At 33.6% G+C, this 16,822-nt stretch overlaps 1 protein-coding gene across 5 annotated transcripts in view; it reads left to right on the top strand.

Moving 5' to 3' along the window:
* LOC126777921 (uncharacterized) overlaps positions 1 to 16,822 on the top strand; it is a 28,577-nt gene extending 11,755 nt beyond the window's left edge. For 2 of the 5 annotated variants that reach the window (XM_050501236.1, XM_050501237.1), the window contains exon 2: positions 15,701 to 16,822. In XM_050501236.1, coding sequence (XP_050357193.1) covers positions 15,714 to 16,322 — 609 coding nt within the window. In that variant the 5' untranslated portion in view covers positions 15,701 to 15,713 and the 3' untranslated portion in view covers positions 16,323 to 16,822. Of the gene's footprint in view, positions 1 to 7,729; positions 7,750 to 15,258; positions 15,424 to 15,609 lie in introns of those variants that run through there. The other 3 variants (XM_050501238.1, XM_050501235.1, XM_050501234.1) reach the window with 3 other exon arrangements.

Raw genomic sequence — 16,822 nt, 5'->3', positions numbered from 1 at the left:
TATGGGAGCAATTTTCTGGCCAAGATAATAGAGGCTATATTCGTGTTATTCACGTCCTCTTACTGTAGAATTCTATCTTTCGTTAATTGGTTTTGTTTGGTGGTTATAATTTGTTCGATTTTGTAATACGCTTTAATATTACTGAGATTTAAATCAAGTGGATTAATATGGGTCCAAATAACATGTTGGAAAGTGTAAGAGCACAACACGAATATTCAGGAAAAAATAGAGCAAATAGATAATCTGTATAAGACTATGTAAGACACTAATTTAGAGTGGAAAATAATAATAATATAGACGCCATTATTGACGAAGACAGCCACGGACTTCTGCGGCCATTTGTTATTGAAATGTTGATAAAACGAAATTGTTCTTTATGATTTATGATTATCATGTTTTTATTGTCATACTTATTGACACAACAAGTGGCAGACCGTGCAATGTTACCACTATCAGTACAATATACATATATAAGCGAAATACCACTCATCATGAGATTTCCTAAAGTATCCACCCGATTGAATTGAAATTTTAGGTAAGCGACGGAGACGCTCACTCAGAACGGATTTTACGCAAATCCTATCGTAAATACGTTACATGGAAGTCTAACCTTCTTTATGGAATGGTATATTAATATAAAATACGAACAATTAAAACAATTCTCATACAAAGAAGACATGTCATAGACATTGAAGTGCTTTTCTAATTTTTTTAAGATAAAATAGTTAAAATTTATCATAATATTCACTTTTAAATAACCAATAAATCGTCATAACATAAAAACAAGAAAAATAAAATAACAAAAACTTTAAATCGTAATCGATAATACCGGTTGATAAATCAAATGTTTTTTTTTCTTTTTCTGGTGTGTCTACGCTATTTGAGCGCAAAATATTCTACCAATGTCACATCAAAGGTTCTTTATGATTTATTTTTCTTTTCTGGCGTTATGCTTTATGACTTATGATATATATTATTGATATATGACTTGTATAAATTAGGAAGATGTAAATTTAAAAAAAAGTATTTTTTTTGTACTAAAATAATCTTTAAATGATTATAATAACATGTGAAACAATTATGATTATATCATGTGAACTTTTTTTTTGTAAATATATCAATTTCGGCGCTCTCGTATAATTCTTGCTTCGTCCGAGTTTTGAGTGTCACTTCGCCGGGTCGTTATTGCGGGAGACTCTTTTGCGATACGCGCGTTGATAATTTTGTATTTATTTTATCCCTCTTTGTGATTTGACGCCCCACACGTTCTTTCACTTATAATTATAGGTATTAGAACGATTATTAATATATCATTTTATGCTAAAAAAAGAACAGTATTTTCACTATCATCATATTTTTTAACTTCTGAAAGTCGATCTTATGATTGCGGATTCTTTCATAAATCACGCGAAATACATATATTAGTAAGCTTATTATTATTGTTCATTTTAATCGTTTGTTAATGCAGAGTGATCATAACTATGTGCTATGCTATGATACTAGAAGATAATATCGATATAGAATATAATAAACATTTCCTACATTTTAATTTAACATACAGTAATGAAATGATTGTTACTGGAAGAAACCTTTTTTATGCAAGGGGGGCAAACAAGCAGGAGGCACACATGATGGAAAGTGATTACCACTGTCCAAGGACACCAGCAACACAGGAGTACTAGCAGGTGCGTTGCCGACCTTTAAGGAATGAGTAGGCTCTTTTCTTGAAGGTTCTATATCATAACGGTTCGAAAAAGTCGCCGGGAAATATGGTTCCGCAGAGTGGCTGTGCGAAGCAGAAAATGCTTTAAAAATAGCGTTGTAATAATGGATTTTCAGCCATCGAGATGGAATGGATGGAATTTAGAATTTAGACACATTGTCCGGTGGTGAAATCAGCGCCTGGGATAAATCTAAGCAGTTCCTCAGAGCATTCCCCGTAAGGAGCTGACGTGAAGTACCTAAGTAATAATAATAATATCCTGGGACATTTTTTACACACGGCCATCTGACCCCAAATTAAGCTTGTACAAAGCTTGTCCTATGGAAACCAGACAACTGATATACTACATATACTACTTTTTTTGTAAATACTTACTTATATAGATAATTACACCCAGACTCAGGACAAACAGACATGTTCATGCACACAAATGTCTGTCCTGGGTGGGAATCGAACCCACAACCTTCGGCGTGAAAGGCAAGTGTTCTACCAACCACGCCAACCGGCTCGTCAAGTACTTCACGCAGTAAGTAGTCTTACCTTGTTGAGCAAACAAAGCTTCCAGAAGCTAATTTGGCTTCACCTTCCAATAGACCGCGGAACCTAACGTCCCGATACTGGATTTGGCAGCGAGGTGGTATTATCAAAATGAGGGGATATGGCATTTTAGAAGTCATAGCGCAAACTTGTGTCGTATTGGGGTTGAGTTGTACCAAATTTTGTTGGCCCCAATTTTAGACTTTGGTCAATAAGCACTTATGATTTCAGACACATGTTTATACTCATCGACGTGTTCCCGACAAATATTAGCGTAGTCGGTGTATAAGGCGTCTACGGTGCTGTCGTTTGTCAACATTGAATGTTGCTAATTTGCACATTTCATTAATATGCAGAAGAAGCAGAGTAGGTGATCACAGGTCAGAGCATACACTCACTGGAGGTAGGGCTTTGTGCAAGTCGTCTGAGTAAGTACCACCCACTCATCAGATATTCTACCGCAAAACAGCCGTACTTGGTATTGTTGTGTTCCGGTTTGAAGAGTGAGTCAGTGTAATTACAGGCGCAAGGGACATACCATCTTAATTCCCAAGATTGGTGGCGCATTGACGATATAAGCGATGGTTAACATTTCTTACAATGCCAATGTCTATGGGCGTTGGTGACCACTTACCATCAGGTGGCCCATATGCTCGTCCACCTACCTATACTATTTAAAAAAATAAAAGTAGACAACGACCTTGATGGCCCGATCTGGCAAAACTGATGATCCAGTTGCATTATTTCCTGGGAAGCCCAATCAAAGGCTTTTTCTATTTCCAAACTAACTGCTAATTTTGTTGTAGTTGAGTCCAAGAAGTGGCCTCTTAGAGTCAACTGCTTCAACCCATCGGTCAGGTAAACTAGAAGATCACCGGTGGTAGCTTTACATTTAATTCAATACTGTAACATGGTGATTCAAAAGTGCCCTTATAAGCCTTTTTAATAAAGAATTATTAGATTTCATTTGTATCATACGTACTATGTTAGACTACGTATTTGACTTTCAAAAAAACATGATATGGTAAAAATCTATTTCAATGGGTCACAGTCATTAAGAATTTTTTCAACTTAAGCCATTGGCGATATGGCGTTGTTCACAAAACATCTTCAAGATTAACAATAACTTGATTAACGTTAAAATGCATTTTTTATCGATACAAACTCTACGACACACTACGAACAGTCTGAATTATGTTTATATTAAACGAATACCTATAACTAGCCTGTAAAAATTAATTGTTTGATCCTCAAGCTAGTCTTATAAATACGACAAATTTTATTACTAAGATACTTACTTTAAAATGCTCAACACAAAAATATCTACTTGTTTTTGTTGATAATATATATATGGAAAAAGCCGTTTTCTAGAGTTCTATTTGTTAAATTAGTTTGGTATGATACTGTATAATAAATATATGAAAGTTTTTTTTTATCCTAACCGAAATCAAAAATAACGCGAAAATACAGGCGAAATTGTATGGGCGATCGACCGACGTTTGGCGATGACGTCTCGCGTCGATCGGTCGCTCCAGAAAAGAATTTTCTTAAATTCTTTTCTTTCTCGTAATTTAAAAAAAAAATAAAAATAATATTTTTTGCAGATATCGTGAAAAAAAATTCGCCGGTGTTTTTTATATTTTAAAATAGATTTTTTGACATAATAAAAAAATAAGTTTATCTTCCTAATTGTCATATTTATTGACAGAGAAAGTGGCATACCGTGCAATGTTACCAGTATCAGTACAATATCAAAATTGAGTTTTACTTTCTTTTTGGAATAACATATTAATATATAATACGAATAATAAAAACAATTCTCATAGTAATTCTATAATTTGTTTTCAATATAATATTTAAAATATATCATAATAATTATTGGATAAACAATATATTATAGTAGTTACATTAATATTGTATTAAAATCATAATCGATAATACCGGTAATTGACTATTTACATAACCGCATAAGCATGTTCGCATCTCTAGCCTAGTAGTACAGCGCACACTCCCCGCTATTGTTCACAGCTTAGGTAGTATAAGCACGGCTTCCTTCAGTCTTGCCAACTTAGATCGCGCCCATAATATCTCTACCATGGTTGTCCATAACTTATCTATTAAAATGTAATAGGTTTGTGCATTGGGAAAATATTTTGCCTCTAAAAGTATTAATTTGAATCATTATTTTAAGAATGACAAATATAAAAACAATCGCTAGTCATAAGTACTCGTAATTGTCGCACACCTCGTGGCAATATCTAATATTCCGACAATGAGACACTGGTACACAAGCAGCGGACGTGAGAATGTAGACTGTGAGGCGCCGCTTCAGCGTTTCCACAACCCTGGGGAAATTAAAGGCTAAACTCGCATCGGCACAACACTTCGAACAAACCTCTTAGGTTATTATTTATAATTGACGTTACTTTTTGTTTAGTTGGTATTATAAATTTAATGGTTTTTTTAAATCATTTAAATATTCAATTATTGCGTATTTCAGGTTATCAGGTTATGCGGGGCACTCCTGCTCTCCTAATTAAAAACTCTTCGAAGAGAATATAACCGCAAAATATTCGTTGATCAAGACATGGGCACTTTTATTAAATATTTTTTATAATTACAGTGTTCGTATCGTTGATAGTATTACTTTTTAAATATAATCGTATGATCCATAAAAACTAATAATTGTATAAGCGATACGAATAACTAAGGTCATGTTGTTCAGCAAATCCATCCCAAGGTCGAGTGCAACTTTCCGAACTGTTCGCAGAAACGATCAATACGCAAAAGCGGATATCATTGAAACGAACAGGTCGAGAGGCGTGTTGGACTCTCGCCATCTTAAAAACTGATTTTATGAATAAATTTGTTGGAAATTGCTTAAATCTGACTGATTTACTGTATGAAGTTCACCCAATAACGAATACTGTGCTTATTTCGGATTGTGGAACATATCGTGAAACAAATTGGTTAAAACTTAATTTATATTGTAGTACGTTTGCACAATGGCTGTCGGTGGAAACGAAAATGAAAAGAAAACGCTCCAATGGCATGGTGTGATAAAGAATGATCCACCAATGTCCGAAGATCAGAAGAAGAAACGAAAAGAACTTCTCTTGAAAATACTGAAAGTTAATAAAACGCTCGCTCAACAGGGAAAGAAACTAAATATAATCAAAATGTAATTCTGGACACAACATGTGTTGCAGATACAAAGCTTAACCGAATATGTTACGTTCAGTTGCAACTTTGGACCCATGGACCCCACCGCACCAACAGCTCAAGTTAAATTATTGTTTATCAAAAGAACTGACAACTTGCACATTAGAGTCAGTGCTATTGATAGTTATATTATCATCTATTGTTTGTTGTAATGTATCCGTGAGTTTTTAGTTTACAGAATCATAATCGCTTATAATTATATTTCATATGTCTATAAATGTTATAATATGATTAGCAGTGCTAATAAAAGTACCAAAATACGATCACGATATCTATGCACCTCGCTGGATTAAATCTCGCTTCCCCCTCACCACCTCACGCTCACGCTGTTTTTTGCCATCACTTATTAATTACTTCAAAATTTTACTCAAAAGGTTTGTTATTAGGGATGTTTTTTTGGTAGGGTTGCCAGTACGCCCATATAACGTCATCGACGACAGGTACACCTATATTATGACCGGGTTATAAACATTATTGTATGATGTAACTTGTAATGTATGAGCTGTTCTAAATTCATAATAAATGTCTTCTATGAGTAAATGTCTAAATTGTGTAAGCTCCTATTATCAAGCATGTTCCCAAATATGATTTACTATTTTAATATTGAAAAGTAAAAGAGAGAAGGTATATATTTTAAGTTGGAATACAAAAAGTCGGTAGTAAATTACCTAGTATAAATATAATAGGTCACAAATACATTCTTCTCCACTTATTAATTTTTCGAATTCAGTGCATTTTTTTTTTAATAAAATGTTATTTATTAAATCGTTTTATTATAGATAATTTTCAATTCAATATATTTCAAAAATTATATTCATTAGTGTTACAGGCATTTCATATCTTTATGCCGAGAGCATCCAAAACACCACACCATCGCCTTCACATGCGCACAGCCATAGCCGCAGTCTGTGCAGCGAATCTATGGTGCCAGTTAGCTCCTTCAGATCAGAGAATATTCACTATCATACATAAGCTCCGATCGAAAATGAAAAAGGTCTCAATTGGCTCGTGGCTATAACCCCCATAAACACAATTATACCACCCAACTTTTGTTTTGACCACAGAACTTAACAGAATAGAGGTTTTTTTCACCATTCGGTCGGTACTACTGTTATCGCCTTTTTCTTAAAAACGACTGGCTCTACACGAAAATCTTTCCATAGCCTGTAACTTATGTGACTATATTTTCATCTATGACAAATATTTATTACAAGTAAACGTAAAAAAACGTGATTAGTTTTTTCCTAGATGTTACCATGAAAATCTTTTTTAATTATTATATTCCGTATTCGTGCTTAGATTAGATTACATAAGTGAAGGAAATCTAATGGAAAAAACGGTATTGGCTTTTCGGAACTGCTCCCATTTTTTTTCTAATTTCTTCTTTGATCCTTATTTGATATAAAAATTAAAAGCTTTTTTTCGAAGAGCACATAACCCCAAAAAATGTGGTAAATTGTAGATTAATGCCACTTTCATACAATATTTTAAATAAAAACCGTATAACTTTCCGAACCGGAGGAAAATTCGATCAATACGCAAAAGCGCATGTCATTTAAAACGAAGAGTTCGAAAGGCGTGTTGGACTATCGACATTTTATTTAACATATTTACTGATTTTTTTTTTTAATTAATCAGTGCTGAATATCTAATCACGTGTTTGTGTTTATTTCGGAGGCATATTGTGAAGAAAACTTCCCTTTTCAAGCTTATGTGGTAAGTGTTAATAGATAAATTCTGGTATTAGTAACGTTATGTAGTTAAAATTAATAATTGTAGCCCTTTTTATTATATAGCTTTTTATTCGCATGTAATAAATATGAATACAGTTTAAGTTAAATAAATAATAGTTAAAATATACTTATTTGTATGTACTGTTAATATTTACATAAATTTCAATAATTATTATCCTCATTAATTTCAACAATATTTAACTATTTTTACTATAAACGATTTCATTATATTAAAATTAGTATGTCGGTGACGCGAAGCCACGAATCTCCCACGATAAAGCGGCGCAACACGCCTAAAAAAGTTTTCACTTCAAAAATCTTTTATAGTTTTTTATGAATAACCTAAGTGAAATAGCTTAAAATATTTTGACGTCTCAAAATAACTAGTTTCTATGTTGAGTTTATTTGTTTAAAATCTTACTAAATTTATCAAATACTTCGTCTACAGGTGGAGAGCCGTAAGCAACGTGATTAAATCGACTACGAACGAAATCGAAAAACGAAGAATCTAGATTACAATAAACGAATAAGGAAGTGGATTGGCGCAATGGCTGACTCAAGCAAAGCACAAGTCAAAGAATCGATCGTTCTATGTAGCCAATGCCAAGAAACATCAAATGAGTTACTAACTTGCAAGTCTTGTTGTAATCAGTACCACTATGCGTGTGTGCAAACAGGGAAAACTGAATTTAAAGATATTTCTTAAGAATTTAAGTTATCTTGGCTATGTTCCGAGTGTAGTCATCACCAAGATGGAAATGATGATTTTAATAAATCAGTGCAAGCCCCGTCTAATGATGCGCAAGAATCTATCATGACTGAAAATAGACCCTCTACAGAGGCAGAAATACTCTCTGGACATGCTCAACTTGATGCATGTAAGGATATGAGGGGAGATTTGAAGGTCATTTTAGATGATTTAGAATTAGAAAAAAACGACGTTAATGGTCTTTCGTTTTAGCAATAAATTACAAGAAGTAACAGATCAAATGGCTGCACAGTCTGATTTGCGAAAAGAAAAGACTTAAAAAATATAAAATAGAGAGTGACAAATGCTTTTAAACTTAGAATACATTGAAGGCAGCTTCTCTCAAATATAGTTACATTCAAAAATAGTAAAACCTTAATAATAGTCATGACATCTATAGTAGATAAAAAGTTAAACCAACTAATCCTTCACAAAATTCAAACCAAAATGAACGAATAAAATCTCTGTTACAAAATTATTTTCCAGTAAAAAATATATATGTGTACACAAGCTATGAATTTAAAAAGTCAACTGCTGTGTGCCTCCTCTCTGTCCCACACAGATTTTCGATGGGACGGTACGTGCCGTGACAATGTATCGTATTGGTAACTTTTCAGAACAGATTTGTTTCAATTAAGTAAAGCTGCTAAACGATCAAATTGCGGATCATTTATCCCCAACAAAAAAGGCTTGGCAGTTTGGAGCTCAACTAATGCCGACGGAATCAAGTTCTACAAACAGGAGGACACGTTTACTTGAGCAAAAACGAAATATCCGAACAAAAATCTTCTAGAAATCTAAAAAGTTTATAGAAGTTATATTAATTCTTAATTTACGAACGGTAAAATCATTGTATAATTTATAATGTGTACAATTTAATATCGTGTTACTGTCAGAGCATTAGAGGATTAAAATCAAATACGATTGAACAAGCATATTATTAACTGAGACGTGTCTAAATTGGGTGATATAAAATATATTCTATATATTTTATAAAATAAAACACGCGTTCAGCAGCAAATATCCATTATATTTTATCTGTGTAACATGCATAAACATTTGTATAATATGACTGTGTCAAATAATGCCATGCTATTGGTGCATACTGACTTTTTATGTAAAATTTATAAACAACTTGCATATTAGAGTCCGTGTTATTGATAATTATATTATTGTCTATAGTTAGTTTTAATGTGTGTATTATTTGTCAGCTGGTCGAAATTAATAATAATAAATCTGAATATGAAGTTTTTTCCCAACATTAGTTTCAAATAAGTTCCAGCAGGTACTAAAGCGCGTTCAGAGCCTCACGGTAGCATGCGAAAGCGATTCCGTGGCGCTCCTCGCTAAGACTGAAAGGGTACCGCTGGTTGTTTAGTGGATATTCCGATGTTCAGAGTGCACTCAGCACCTTGGTCACCGGTGAACCCCACATACCCCCCACTGTTCCCGTGGGGGAAACGCGTAACGCGTTTTTCCAGCGACAAAAAAAAGGTACTAGAGCGCGCGTGTTTCTTTATTTGCATAGTTTTAGTTTTGTAAATTCAAATAAAGACATACTTTCTATAAGCACATAAGCTGATTTATTACAAATATACTGTGAAGTCGGGTTTATATTATTTATGGCATAACTACATACAAGAAAATTGATATATGAAGTATGGGAGCAATTTTCTGGCCAAGATAATAGAGGCTATATTCGTGTTATTCACGTCCTCTTACTGTAGAATTCTATCTTTCGTTAATTGGTTTTGTTTAGTGGTTATAATTTGTTCGATTTTGTAATACGCTTTAATATTACTGAGATTTAAATCAAGTGGATTAATATGGGTCCAAATAACATGTTGGAAAGTGTAAGAGCACAACACGAATATTGAGGAAAAAATAGAGCAAATAGATAATCTGTATAAGACTATGTAAGACACTAATTTAGAGTGGAAAATAATAATAATATAGACGCCATTATTGACGAAGACAGCCACGGACTTCTGCGGCCATTTGTTATTGAAATGTTGATAAAACAAAATTGTTCTTTATTATTTATGATTATCATGTTTTTATTGTCATACTTATTGACACAACAAGTGGCATACCGTGCAATGTTACCACTATCAATACAATATACATATATAAGCGAAATACCACTCACCATGAGATTTCCTAAAGTATCCACCCGATTGAATTGAAATTTTAGGTAAGCGACGGAGACGCTCACTCAGAACGGATTTTACGCAAATCCTATCATAAATACGTTACATGGAAGTTTTACCTTCTTTTTGGAATGGTATATTAATATAAAATACGAACAATTAAAACAATTCTCATACAAAGAAGACATGTCATAGACATTGAAGTGCTTTTCTAATTTTTTTAAGATAAAATAGTTAAAATTTATCATAATATTCACTTTTAAATAACCAATAAATCGTCATAACATTAAAACATGAAAAATAAAATAACGAAAACTTTAAATCGTAATCGATAATACCGGTTGATAAAACAAATGTTTTTTTTTTCTTTTTCTGGTGTGTCTACGCTATTTGAGCGCAAAATATTCTACCAATGTCACATCAAAGGTTCTTTCACTTATAATTATAGGTATTAGAACGATTATTAATATATCATTTTATGCTAAAAAAGAACAGTATTTTCACTATCATCATATTTTTTAACTTCTGAAAGTCGATCTTATGATTGCGGATTCTTTCATAAATCACGCAAAGTACATATATTAGTAAGCTTATTATTATTGTTCATTTTAATCGTTTGTTAATGCAGAGTGATCATAACTATGTGAGAGCAGAGCATTCCCCGTAAAATATGCAATAGAAGATGCAAAGTGCCATCTCTCCCACCCAGAGATGAGAGCAGTACTCCATGTGGGGTTGAATTTTCACCTTGTACAATTTTAGGCGAGGAGCTGACGTGAAGTACCTAAGTAATAATAATAATATCCTGGGACATTTTTTACACACGCCCATCTGATCCCAAATTAAGCTTGTACAAAGCTTGTCCTATGGAAACCAGACAACTGATATACTACATATACTACTTTTTTTTGTAAATACTTACTTATATAGATAATTACACCCAGACTCAGGACAAACAGACATGTTCATGCACACAAATGTCTGTCCTGGGTGGGAATCGAACCCACAACCTTCGGCGTGAACGGCAAGTGTTCTACCAACCACGCCAACCGGCTCGTCAAGTACTTCACGCAGTAAGTAGTCTTACCTTGTTGAGCAAACAAAGCTTCCAGAAGCTAATTTGTCTTCACCTTCCAATAGACCGCGGAACCTAACGTCCCGATACTGGATTTGACAGCGAGGTGGTATTATCAAAATGAGGGGATATGGCATTTTAGAAGTCATAGCGCAAACTTGTGTCGTATTGGGGTTGAGTTGTACCAAATTTTGTTGGCCCCAATTTTAGACTTTGGTCAATAAGCACTTATGATTTCAGACACATGTTTATACTCATCGACGTGTTCCCGACAAATATTAGCGTAGTCGGTGTATAAGGCGTCTACGGTGCTGTCGTCTGTCAACATTGAATGTTGCTAATTTGCACATTTCATTAATATGCAGAAGAAGCAGAGTAGGTGATCACAGGTCAGAGCATACACTCACTGGAGGTAGGGCTTTGTGCAAGTCGTCTGGGTAAGTACCACCCACTCATCAGATATTCTACCGCAAAACAGCCGTACTTGGTATTGTTGTGTTCCGGTTTGAAGAGTAAGTGAGTCAATGTAATTACAGGCACAAGGGACATACCATCTTAATTCCCAAGATTGGTGGCGCATTGACGATATAAGCGATGGTTAACATTTCTTACAATGCCAATGTCTATGGGCGTTGGTGACCACTTACCATCAGGTGGCCCATATGCTCGTCCACCTACCTATACTATTTAAAAAAATAAAAGTAGACAACGACCTTGATGGCCCGATCTGGCAAAACTGATGATCCAGTTGCATTATTTCCTGGGAAGCCCAATCAAAGGCTTTTTCTATTTCCAAACTAACTGCTAATTTTGTTGTAGTTGAATCCAAGAAGTGGCCTCTTAGAGTCAACTGCTTCAGCCCATCGGTCAGGTAAACTAGAAGATCACCGGTGGTAGCTTTACATTTAATTCAATACTGTAACATGGTGATTCAAAAGTGCCCTTATAAGCCTTTTTAATAAAGAATTATTAGATTTCATTTGTATCATACGTACTATATTAGACTACGTATTTGACTTATCAAAAATAATATTTTTTGCAGATATCGTGAAAAAAAAATCGCCGGTGTTTTTTATATTTTAAAATAGATTTTTTGAGATAATAAAAAAATAAGTTTATCTTCCTAATTGTCATATTTATTGACAGAGAAAGTGGCATACCGTGCAATGTTACCAGTATCAGTACAATATCAAAATTGAGTTTTACTTTCTTTTTGGAATAACATATTAATATATAATACGAATAATAAAAACAATTCTCATAATAATTCTATAATTTGTTTTCAATATAATATTTAAAATATATCATAATAATTATTGGATAAACAATATATTATAGTAGTTACATTAATATTGTATTAAAATCATAATCGATAATACCGGTAATTGACTATTTACATAACCGCATAAGCATGTTCGCATCTCTAGCCTAGTAGTACAGCGCACACTCCCCGCTATTGTTCACAGCTTAGGTAGTATAAGCACGGCTTCCTTCAGTCTTGCCAACTTAGATCGCGCCCATAATATCTCTACCATGGTTCTCCATAACTTACCTATTAAAATGTAATAGGTTTGTGCATTGGGAAAATATTTTGCCTCTAAAAGTATTAATTTGAATCATTATTTTAAGAATGACAAATATAAAAACAATCGCTAGTCATAAGTACTCGTAATTGTCGCACACCTCGTGGCAATATCTAATATTCCGACAATGAGACACTGGTACACACGCAGCGGACGTGAGACTGTAGACTGTGAGGCGCCGCTTCAGCGTTTCCACAACCCTGGGGAAATTAAAAGGCTAAACTCGCATCGGCACAATACTTCGAACATACCTCTTAGGTTATTATTTATAATTGACGTTACTTTTTGTTTAGTTGGTATTATAAATTTAATGGTTTTTTTAAATCATTTCAATATTCAATTATTGCGTATTTCAGGTTATCAGGTTATGCTCTCTCTATCACTCCTGCTCTCCTAATTAAAAACTCTTCGAAGAGAATATAACATCAAAATATTCGTTGACCAAGACATGGGCACTTTTTTCTATAATTACAGTGTTCGTATCGTTGAAAATAATAGTTTTGAAATATAATCGTATGATCCATAAAAACTAATAATTGTTTAAGCGATACGAATAACTAAGGTCATGTTGTTCAGCAAATCCATCCCAAGGTCGAGTGCAACTTTCCGAACTGTTCGCGGAAACGATCAATACGCAAAAGCGGATATCACTGACACGAAGAGGTCGAGAGGCGTGTTGGACTCTCGCCATCTTAAAAACTGATTTTATGAATAAATTTGTTGGAAATTGTTTAAATCAGTCAGTACTGTGTGAAGTTCACCCAATAACGAATACTGTGCTTATTTCGGATTGTGGAACATATCGTGAAACAAATTTGTTAAAACTTAATTTATATTGAAGTACGTTTGCACAATGGCTGTCGGTGGAAACGAAAATGAAAAGAAAACACTCCAATGGCATGGTGTGATAAAGAATGACCCACCTATGTCCGAAGATCAGAAGAAGAAACGAAAAGAACTTCTCTTGAAAATACTGAAAGTTAATAAAACGCTCGCTCAACAGGGAAAGAAACTAAATATAATCAAAATGTAATTCTGGACACAACATGTGTTGCAGATACAAAGCTTAACCGAATATGTTACGTTCAGTTGCAACTTTGGACCCATGGACCCCACCGCACCAACAGCTCAAGTTAAATTATTGTTTATCAAAAGAACTGACAACTTGCACATTAGAGTCAGTGCTATTGATAGTTATATTATCATTTATTGACTGTTTTAATGTATCTGCTTGTAAGAGTACACACAACACGATTACGATATCTATGCACCTCGCTGGATTAAATCTCGCTTCCCCCTCACCGCCTCACGCTCACGCTGTTTTTTGCCATCACTTATTAATTACTTCAAAATTTTACATAAAAGGTTTGTTATGAATATTTCTAGTGATGTTTTTTTGTTTGGTAGGGTTGCCAGTACACCCGTATGACGTCATCGACGACAGGTACACCTATATATATTGTGACCGGGTTGTAAACATTGGTTTAATTAGTAGAAACCTAATTAGTACATTATTGTATGATATAACTTGTAATGTATGAGCTGTACTGAATTCATAATAAATGTCGTCTACGAGTATTTATTTACATTTTGTAAGCCCCTATTTTCAAGCATGATAAATAATCTAAAATATTAAACAGTAAAAGAGGAATATATATATATTTTATATTGGAATACAAAAAGCCGGTACACCTACTGAATATATTTAACAATTTAGGTGTACTTTAGGTCACAAATACATTCGTTTTCAGTGCATTTTTTTTCAAATAAAATGTTATTGTTTAAATCGTTTTATTACAGTTAATTTTCATTTTTGAGATGAATTATAATCACAAATTTTCATGTGCTTAATTTGTGATTATAATTCATCTCGTGCTTTACGGTGAAGGAAAACATCGTAAGGAAACCTGCATGTGTCTAATTTGACTGAAATTTTGCCACAAGTGTAATCCACCAACCCGCACTAGAGCAGCGTGGTGGAATAAGCTCCAAACCTTCTCCTTGAAAAGGGAGAGGAGGCCTTTAGCCCAGCAGTGGGACATTCACAGGCTGTTACGAAAAAATGTTACGAACGAAAATTTTTTTTTTCATTTTAATATATTTTAAAAATGCTATTCCGTAGTGTTACAGTCATTTCATATTATCTTTATGACGATCACATCCAAAATGAAAATTTTAATTTTAAAAGTAAAAATTATTATATTCCGATTTCATGCTTAGCGAGACAAATCACATAAGTAAAAAAAAATTGAAGGAAAATAAAGGGGACTTTTCGGAACTGCACCCAAATTTTTCTAATTTCGACTTTGGAGATTTAAAAAAATAAAAGCTATTTTCAATGAGAAAATAACCCCAAAAATACAGTAAATTGATGTAAATTTCATACAATATTTTAGATAACTACAGTGAAACTTTCCGAACCGGAGAGAAAATCGATCCATACGCGAAAGCGCATGTCATTGAAAACGAAGAGTTCGGAAGGCGTGTGTTACTATCGCCATTTTAGAACGTGATTTTATTTAACAAATTTAGTGGAAATTGTTTAAATTAATCAGTGCTGTGTTAAGAATCCAATTACTGATTTTGGCTTATTTCGGAGGCATATTGGCGTATATTGTGAAGAAACCTTCTTTTTTCAAGTTTATGTGGTAAGTATTAATAGATAATTTCCGATATTAGTAAAGTTATGTAAAAAAAAAACTTGTAATTCTTATATTATTTTATAAATATACCAAATGAAAATAGCTTAAAATGTTTTGACGTCTCAAAATTACTTGTGTTTATGTTGAGTTTATTTGTTTAAGATCTTTCTAAATTTATCAAATAATTCGTCTACAGGTGGAGAGCCGTAAGCAACGTGATTAAGTCGACTACGAACGAAATAAAAAAACAAACGAATCTATATATAATAAACGAATAAGGAACTAAGCAACGTTGGCGCAATGGCTGACTTCAACAAAGGACAAGAAGAAGAAGATGGGTTTCAATGTATTCATTGCACAGAATCATCAAGTGAGTTACTAACTTGCAAGTCTTGTAGTGATCAGTACCACTATGAGTGGGTGGAAACAGAGAAAACTGAATATAAAGATATTTCTGAAGAATTTAAGCTATCTTGGCTTTGTCCCGAGTGTAGTCATCCTCAAGATGGAGATGATGATTTTAATAAATCGACACAAGCCCCGACTGCACAAGAATCTATCATGAATGAAAAAATCTCCTCTACAAAGGCAGAACGCTACTCTAGAAATGCCCAACTTGATGCATGTATGGAATTGCGGGAAGATTTAAAGGCCGTTTTAGAAGATTTAAAATTAGAAAACACCACATTCTTAATCAATTTTAGCAATAAATTGAAAGACTTAAAAGATCAAATGGCTGCACAGCCTAATTTGGAAAAAGTTCTGCTTTTGCTGAATAAATGTGCACAAATACAGAGATGTATGACGGAGAAACAAAACGTTCTTAGAAAATACCAATTAGAGAGTGAAGAAATTCTCTCGCACTTAGAAGACATCACAGAAAAACTCTATCAAATAGAGTTAAATTAAAAATAGTAAAAAAGTAATTCTAGACATGACATGTATTGTAGATTAAGCCAAATAATTGTTTACAAAGTCTAAACACAAAATGAACGAATAAATATCTTTGTTTACAAAATTAGCTTGTAGTAAAAAATGTGTATGTATATGTATACACAAGCTATGCAGATAGAAATACAACTGTTGTCACCTTGATCTGTCCCGATTTTCGATAGAACGGAGAAGTGCCGTGGCAAAGTATCGTGTTGGTAGCATTGCAAAACAGATCATTTCAATTAAGTGAAGCTGCTCAGCGTGCACAGAAGTCAAACCCAACATGAAAGTTAGGAATCAAATTCTACAGCCCCGAATACAAATCTTAGAGAAATCTAAAAAGTTTATAGTATGCTAAGCCGAAGTGTGCAATTTAATTTCATGTTAATGTCAGAGGATTAAGATCAAACACAATCGAATAAGACACATTTTTTTAAATGAGACTTGTCCAAATTGTATATTATATAATATATGTT

Source organism: Nymphalis io, chromosome 24, assembly GCF_905147045.1.
Source record: "Nymphalis io chromosome 24, ilAglIoxx1.1, whole genome shotgun sequence".
In the NCBI taxonomy this organism is placed as follows: Eukaryota; Metazoa; Arthropoda; class Insecta; order Lepidoptera; family Nymphalidae; genus Nymphalis; species Nymphalis io.
The sequence above is the reverse complement of the archived record's forward strand: the minus strand, read 5'-3'. Positions and strand labels throughout refer to the sequence as shown.